Genomic DNA, 8,734 nt, shown 5'->3' with positions numbered 1-8,734 from the left:
GGTCTAAACTTAACCCTCCTCTCTACTTTGCAATTCTACCAGCAGCGCCTATACAACCACCCCATCACCTCCTCTATTTGTAATGGATTGTTAGCCTAGGTAAAACTCATAATGTTAATAAGCATGTGAAGATACAAATTCACACACAATTCTTAAATAATCAGAGCTATATTGCTCAAAACGTGCAACAAACACAATCCAACAAGCTGTTAGAATTCTTCCATAATCCATGTAATCTTTGCATGCGATTGTCGAAAAAAGACCTTTTCAAGCAATGGGCTAATTACAACTTGGTCAGGAGAAATTTTTTGTCCTGGTGATAATTTGAAGTTGAAGCGTGTGAAATCAAAAGATGTTTCTGCAGAAGAGCGCTGCGGAGATGTCAAGTACGGCGCCCTCAAATCTCAAAGCGAGGGGAAATAACATTCTCAGCAGCGTGGGCAATGTATCCGACTCCGTGCGATCCGTAAGAAGAGAAAAAAAAAGAGGTTCTTCATCCTCACATTCATGATCTGAGTTAGTTATATGATCTTAATATGTTAACTATGAGGGTGGATGCACTTAGGCACTTTTCCAAATCAGGAATAAGGTATCCTCCAGCAATGGCTAGATGCGTCCGGGCTTAATCCCAGCAAATGAGCAACCAAAATAAATCCTAAGTTCATTTGGAGCGGTCGTCTCATTTTCTTTGTAGACATTCTAATTGGTCTTGTTATAAAAATAAACCTTTTCAGATTTGAAGGATTCAACCTGTGGGGGAGGAGCGGGACGCAAATGCCCGAAACATCGAATGGGAAGTTGTTCACCGTTGTCGCGTTGGTACGGCGATGTCGTTTGTCAAATGAGAGGGCATGTCGATATGCGTTAAGGTTATTAGAAGCACGGACAAGTACAGATAAATAAACCTCTCCTTTTTCCTCTCTGCACCAAGTTAAGCGTTCCAAGTTCCTTATGTTCTGTTTCAATTGCTTCGTTGAGTAATTCACCAGCAACATGAAGTTTCACATTACTGCAAGATCATTGGCATAGATATGTTTGAAGCTAGCCAGTTAAACTTGCATGAGTAACGATACAGACATGTGGCATTTCAGTAATAATTTGCTTATTTATCTGCCAGGGTTTATGCGATTATGCTTCAGAATTGAAAGACAGAACGGCCAATTCAATTGATTCGTGTAAAACCAATCGACCTCTCCGATTACGACAATCAAGGCCAGACTACCGTATCCGACCCATCACAGGCCGATCGATTTTATTCTCTCAGGTCTCTATCATGTAACTATCATCACTGCATCATCTCCATACAGCCCAGTGAATCCTGCAAAACCGAAGTGTCTGACCAAAACATCAAAGATGAGTTAGTTTCAAAGTAATCCATCGATTTTATACTCCCTATCAAAGAATGTACCAATTTATTGTGCCTTTAATCTCTATGACATTATCATCCATTTATTTAATCAAAAGTTACTTATACGCAAATAATTTGCTTCCATCATGGTCTTCATGCATTTTTTTTTTTTACAGCACATTAAGAGCTTGTTTAGTAACAAATTCTGTTTTCTGGAACATTTTCTGAGTAGAAATGATATTTTCTGATTCTATTCCCGCAAATGGTTTCTGAACAAAAGAACGTGTTTGGTAACCGTACAAAGTTTCTACTCTTGGATTAGAAAAAGAACAAAAATGCTTTTGGTACGACCCTAAAAAATTGTATTCTCAATTTTTTATTTAATAATAACAATGTGAGTGGAAGCGGCGGGGACCGGCGACCGATGGCGTTCGTGATGATTGGTAGTGGTGGAGCCAGTGGTGACGGCGGTGATGGAGACCGGCGGCAATTGCGATCGGTGGTGGTGGCGGTGATTGGCGGTAGTGGAGACCGGTGGCGGTGATCGGTGATAGGCGGTGGTGGAGATTGGCAGCAATTAGCGATCGACTATGGCGATCGGTGACTAGGGGTGGTGATTGGCGGCAGTGGAGATCGGCCGTGGCGATGGAGACCAAGTATGACTAGCAGCGGTGGCGGTGATTAGTGGTGGTGGAGATCGGTAGTGGCGATGGGCGATGGTGGAGACTAGTAGCGACCGACGGCAACCGGCCACCGACGGTGATTGGCGACCGGTGGTGATAGCCATCGGTGGTAGTAGTGGCAATTGGCGGTGGTGAAGACTGGCGGTAATCGACGGCGGTGGAGACAAGCGAAGGCAATTGGCAGCGAGCGGTGGTGGAGCTCGGTAGCGGCTATTGGTGACACGGCGATGACAATTTGCGACAATTGCGGGGGTGAAGATCGGCGGCTGCAATGGGTGGTGGTGGAGACCGGCAGCAACCAACGGCGTTGGAGATTGGCAGCCGATGATGGTGAAGATTGGTGGTGGCGACTCAATAGGTGACCGACGGCAGTGGCGGGGACCGGTGTTGGACTCATGATTGTAGAGAAGAGTATTAATTTATAATGAGCTTATTTTTTTAAAATGACATTGGATTTTTTTTAGTGAGCTTGTTTCTTGAATTAGTTCCCGAGAACAAAAGAAACAACTTTTTTTTTTTTGCTTCTTGTTTATGTTCCAAATCTATTTCCGCGAACAGAAAAATTACCAAATAAATTTATGCTCTTTTTGTATTCTCGGGAATAAAAGAATAAGAATAAGAGAATTTGAAGTGTTACCAAACAGGCCATAAGGATTCCTTCATCTTTAGAATCTATTTTCACATATAAACTAAATATGTGATCCGAAACTCAAACGTTTCTACTTTTGTGCAAGTAACGCACATCCAATTTGATATACTTTGACCTCAAGCAATTCTTCTGGCAAAAATATGAGGCATGGCGAAATTCCTTCTTCCGCCTCCCTCTAAGCTGTAAGCATATCGACGAGTCCATTAAATGCCATTGAAACTGAACCCTATCGTAATTACGGCAAAGCCATCATCATGTTGTTTTGGAGATGAGGTGGAGCTTTGCTGGGATCAGACATAGGCTCATTAGTTTGGAGAGAGTAATTTCTTATAATGGCGAATTCTCAAGGGAAACGTTATGTGGATGAAGCAAATTAAAGGGCTCCCTTCCATGAGTCATGGTTTCAAATAGAATGGAAGAATTTACCAGAGGTGAGATTTACATATTATGATAGAAATTAGAAGTATAGTTGAAGACGAGAAATTTTTGTGTGGCATGACCGTGTCTACCAATTTTTGCCACCAAATAAAGATCCTAAAATTTTTGCAGAATACGACTGGACATTGTTGTCTCCATCATTCTTAAATACGAGTTTCCTTTTGCTAAAATATTTTATTCGTCTTCACTAGCTTATGGATCAAGATCATCTTCAAGCATCCAGCACTGCAATTCTTCCTAGTTCTTGAAGTGTGCCGCGGCCTGTTTGTCCTGCAAAGTTCGTAGAAAAGACAAAAATGAGTCGAGTCCGGCATAAGTACCTACTAAAATTTTCAGAAAGCTACAAAAGGTAAGTGCAAGCTTTCTACAAGTTCAGTGAAGAACTTGATGAACTTCTAATACTTCATGGCAGACTTGATTGGACAGTTGGAGAAGGAGAGGAGTAAGTATACATATATCAAAAGAGCTATAGGACTGGCTAGTGGCTACACCAATGGAAGCATGCAGAGTCGTCCTTTTACATGTTCAAACGTCTCAAATTAATGTTTCCCATCACATTTCCCATGTAAACAGAACTCATCTTTACCTCACTAAGCCTAGTTGTTTTTTTTTTTTTTCATAAAGAAGTAAGCGTAGTTGTTACTATCTTGTATAATGGTAATCCCATTATGATATACTCATCAAGATTACAGTCAATTTCTGGATATTCTGCGATGGCACTCAACTTCAAACCATTGATACCTGACAGCATCTTTTCCTTCCTACCCATAGCTACTACTACCGGCGCTTCAAAAGGCTTAGATTCTAAGGGCACTACTGAAAGACTTTAGGTCGAGGTTTATGTGGAAAATGGCCTATCAACTAGCTTTAAAGTCTGAGGAAAAGGTATATAGAAGAACCGTCAGGAGGCACCAAATGTGATAACTGAAGTTGATAGGGTATAAGCATTCTGAGCTAGGAGGCAGCAAGCAAACAAAGGGAGGCATTACGGGCCAACTACCATACTATAGATTTTCTCATAAGACTCTAAAATGCCCCTCATAAGTTTCATCATTACTTCCCAGTTACAGCACTTGAATGTCAGGTAGCCTAATCAATAGAGGACCAATCAAGCTAGATCTTCTGAGTTGATTAGACCTGTGTAAACCTTGGTGCTGGAGTAAACACGGCTGGCAATTCAGAAAGGGCCATACTTGACTTGTTCAGGTCACAAGTTCTCAAAATAGGGGAAAAAGCATATCAATGTGGGTGCAATAAATAAACCGTTTCGTCAAGATGAAAGTTGGTGGACACTACCTAATTCCTGAAGACACCCACAAAAGGCCCTTTTTTTTTGTTATATTCCCACAAATTTTGAAGCTTAAGATCATCAAAACAGATTGCTTCGGATGATAAATACTCTATGGCATCAAGGTTGCCCAGAAGCAGTTCTCCTGAGCCAGACTTTAAGTGAAAGAAACCACATCCAATCAGAGAAAGATTTGTATGAATAATACAACTATTACAGTGAAGACCATAGAGAGGGCACATTCCAGAGAGAGTACTTACTACTACAAGATCTATAGGGAGTGAGAGCAAAGAGAATTGACGAGTGGTACTGTAGGAAGCCTTTATGACATGGGCCCCCAACTCAAGGACTCAATTTTAAGGTCTTGAGTCGGTAACACCCCACCAGAGTTATGTTTTCCACTTCATTCATCCAAGGGCACCAAGGTGAGTAACATTTCTAGTGCAGCTGTGCCACAAGACTGCATCCTTCCAATATCAGAATTTAAAAAACTCTCTCAGGATTTGAAAAACCATTTCTCTTCCGAGTTTCAGACTGAGATGGCCAGATCTAAGTGCTGCTACAGCTTTATTCATCAAGCTTTCCTTCACACCAAGCTGAAATTGTTTTTGAGGTAATATGCTTGAGTTGTCAGCTATCACAAGTAAAACTAAACAGCAATAATAAAAAAGCAAATTGACAAAAGTATGAAATTATAGCACAAACTATGACTTGCTTCTACAGTAACTAAGCTGTCAAAATGACAGAAAGAAAGACAAGTTGTCTGCCAATGTCAACAGAGAATATCCGTATACCTTGACGCGCCTTTTGGTTTTCCATGAGGTCATTCTGGATAAGGTGATGATTCCCTTTTCAGCAGGACACCCAGTTGCTTAGGATATAGATCAGTACAATTCGCCCCCGCATGGCTGCAAGACTGCATCTGATCTAAAGCTGTTTGAGACTCAGTTGCTTAAATAGAGATCAGTGCAATTCTCCACCGGATGTCTGCAAGACTGTATCTGAGCGAATCATCTCATGCTTCTTGGCCTCTCGCCAGCCAAATCTTTGGAAAACAATAGTCGCTCAAGAACTGCTTCACCTAATTCTGTTTATGACAGGTTACCATGTTTCAATTTTGTCTTCGACCATCTTACAATTATACTAGAGGAAGGTTTGTGTCTCATGCTTAATACCTTGATGTGCCTTTTGGTTTTCCATGAGGTTATTCTGGATAGGGTGATGATTCCCTTTTTGGCAGGACACCCAGTTACATAGGATATGATCAGTTCAATTCACCCACACATGGCTGCAAGACTGCTTCTGATCTAAACCTGTTTGAGACTCAGTTGCTTAAATAGAGATCAGTGCAATTCTCCACCGGACGTCTGCAAGACTGTATCTGATCTAATCATCTCATGCTTCTTGGCCTCTTGCCAGCCAAATCTTTGGAAAACAATAGTCGCCCAAGAACTGCTTCACCACATTCTGTTTTTGACAGGTTAACATGTTTCAATTTTGTATTCAACCATCTTACAATTATACTAGAGGAAGGTTTGTGCGTCATGCTTAATATCAATCCAACTGTGGCCTGGATCTTTAGCAATCTGGTTATCATTCATTTGGTTTCTCACTGCCCTTGCTTCATCCCACCTTCCCAATGAACAGTAGATGTTGGCAAGAAGCAAATAAGGTGCTGAATTTTGTGGGTCCAGATGGAGAAGTTCTCCAGCTGCTTTTTTGGCTAAACTCACATTAGCATGGACCCTACAAGAACTAAGTAGAACCTCCCACAAAAGTGGATCATCTCTATATGGCATCTTATCTATGAGCACTTCCACTTCATTGAAGCGCCCGGCTCGTCCCAAACAGTCGACTATGCATACGTAATGATCCAAAAGAGGTTCCACACCATGTTCTTGCCACATCGAATTGAATATACTGATTCCAGCATCAACAAGCCCACCATGACTACAGGCAGTTAAAACAGCAACGAAGGTAATGCTGTCTGCTTTCACGCCCAAACCAATCATATTTTCATAGAGGCAAACAGCTTCATGTCCAAAGCCATTCTGTGCATATCCATGTACCATCTCATTCCATGTAACAGTGTTTTTAAAGGGCATCATATCAAAGAACCTCCGAGCACCTTCTATGTCACCATGTTTACAATACATACGAACAAGAGCACTTCCTATGCATACATCACTTGTATATCCATCTTTAACTATTTGAGCATGCACCTGCCTCCCATAAAATGCAGAAGAAAATTTGCCACAACAGCTCAACATGGTAGCATAAGAAGATTCAGTAGGAAGCATCTCCATTTGCCGCATCTGCTTAAAGCATACAGCAGCTTCTATGTCCAGGGAATTAAGCACAAGGCCCGCCATCATTGAATTCCAGCAAACACTATCTAGTTTGGTTGTTTTACGCAATATGAGCTTTGCTAGCTCTATCTTTCCACAATTTGAGTACATGGTTATGAGTCCACTGGCAACATATACATCTGCATCACCGGCCGCCTTCAGGGAGGCTGCATGCACCTGTCTCCCAAACTCCAAAACCTCAAGCCCTGCACATGAGCTAAGAATAATAGCTAAAGATGTTCGATCAGGTCTCACACCAAGAAATTGCATCTTTCGGAAGAGCTTTATCACCTCAATGTTGTTCCCACTCTGAAAATACCCAGACAGCATGGCATTCCAGGAACTAACTGCGGGAAACGACATCTTATCAAAAATTTGACTCCCCATTTCAACATCCCCAGATTTTACACATGCCACAAGCACATTTATAAAGGTGACTTCATTCGGTTCAAAACCGCAACACTGCATTCTCTGCATATGTTTTATCGCCTTGTCACTTTCACATTTGTTACCATACCCAGCAATCATCAGATTCCAAGTAACTACACTAATCTCTGACATATTACCAAACATCAGCTCGGCGCTATCCATGTCCCCATTCTTTGCATACATATGAATTATTGCGTTGCTCAAGTGGATATCATTCCCACAGCCAAGTTTAATCATGAGAGAATGCATTTGCTGGCCCTGAAGTATGCACGAAAGCCCACCACCACAACTATCTAGGAAAGATTCATCATATTCCCCACTAGAACAAACACCCAAAACACTTGATAGGGCAATGGAATCAATACATATTCCCTGTCTGCACATCAATCTAAACATCTCAATGGCCTCTGGAACTCTATCAGCTTGCGCTAGGCCATGCATCATTGCCGTAAAAGAAACCTCATTGGGATCAGGCAAATCTCTAAAAGCCCAAATGGCATCTTCAATGAGCCCACACTTAGCGTACATACACAATAAAGCATTACCAACATAAATATTCTTCTCAAGACCGATCTTTAAAGCAAGCCCATGACACCTCCTGCCAACCTCTACATCCAACAAAGCACCACAGGCGCTGAACACACTGGCCAAAGTGAAACGAGTAGGCACAAAACCTTCGCATATCATGGAACGATAAACGTCCACGGCCTCCTGTTCGAACCCATTTCTGACTAAGGAGCTAATCACGTTGTTCCATGAGAAGGAGTTTCTTTCAGGCATTGCGTCGAACAGTTGGCGCGCGGATTGCAATTCTCCAGCCTTGCAATAAGCACCCAGAATCGCATTCCATGTATAAATGTCCTTATGGGGCGTGCTGTCGAACACTAAGTGAGCGTACCTCGTCTTGCTGCATGCGGAGTACAACTCGACGAGGCGGTTGCAGAGGAAGGTGGCGTTGAGGAGGCCGAGGCGGAGGATGCGGGCATGGAGGAGCTTGCCAGTCGAGTAGGATTTATGGTCGATGCAGGATCGCAGGAGGCTTGGGAGATGGGCGTCGCCCGTGCTCTGAAGTTGCATTATTCTGAAGCTGCGGGTATTTCCATGTTCTCGTCTTTGGCTCACGGCAGATTTCTCATGATGAAGAGGCATTAAAAAGAAACAATCCCGACAATGTTCCAATGGAAGAGAGACTTTTTTGCTGTTCGGTGATACATGCAGGGGGAGCCCCTACCAATGCTAGCCCAACCCGTCGCCAGGCAGCAAAGACGCCGGCTAGCCATCCCAAGCCACTGCCAGCCCCGTCGAAAGTCTGACCCGAAATCCTCAAGCCCCACCAGCTGACTTGAATTGAACCCGATCCGAACCCATATTACCCGAAACCCTGCAAAGAGCTGCCTTGAATCCAACCCGAACTGGTCCGAGAGCCTATTGACCCGAAATCCGAACCGAACGTGACCCAACCTGTACCGCCAAGACCGAGACCCGAACTCATGTCGCTGCCATTCCGCGGACCTTGACCATCATCGTCGCCATCGACCACCGGAGTTTGTG

The 8,734-nt window shown here is 42.9% G+C and overlaps 1 protein-coding gene across 3 annotated transcripts; it reads right to left on the bottom strand.

Moving 5' to 3' along the window:
* Positions 1-4,718: 4,718 nt before the first annotated feature.
* LOC115754338 (pentatricopeptide repeat-containing protein At4g20770) lies at positions 4,719-8,382 on the bottom strand. Of its 3 annotated transcripts, XM_030693335.1 has the most exons (3): positions 5,948-8,382; positions 5,201-5,567; positions 4,719-5,002 (listed from the first exon to the last, which is right to left on the bottom strand). In XM_030693335.1, the coding sequence occupies exons 1-2, from the start codon at positions 8,330-8,332 to the stop codon at positions 5,550-5,552; spliced, it is 2,403 nt and encodes an 800-aa protein (XP_030549195.1). In that variant the 5' UTR covers positions 8,333-8,382; the 3' UTR covers positions 4,719-5,002; positions 5,201-5,549. The 3 variants fall into 3 exon arrangements, with proteins under 3 accessions (XP_030549195.1, XP_030549194.1, XP_030549196.1); XM_030693334.1 differs by having other exon boundaries at positions 5,201-8,382; XM_030693336.1 differs by lacking the exon at positions 5,201-5,567 and having other exon boundaries at positions 5,582-8,382.
* Positions 8,383-8,734: the final 352 nt, after the last annotated feature.

Source organism: Rhodamnia argentea, chromosome 3 (genome assembly GCF_020921035.1).
Source record: "Rhodamnia argentea isolate NSW1041297 chromosome 3, ASM2092103v1, whole genome shotgun sequence".
Classification (NCBI taxonomy): domain Eukaryota; kingdom Viridiplantae; phylum Streptophyta; class Magnoliopsida; order Myrtales; family Myrtaceae; genus Rhodamnia; species Rhodamnia argentea.
This window is presented reverse-complemented; position numbering and strand designations above follow the sequence as displayed.

What these genes read in the sequence shown, in the direction of transcription:
- LOC115754338 (XM_030693334.1), bottom strand. Translation starts at nt 8,332, where the DNA reads ATGCCTCTTCATCATGAGAAATCTGCCGTGAGCCAAAGACGAGAACAT.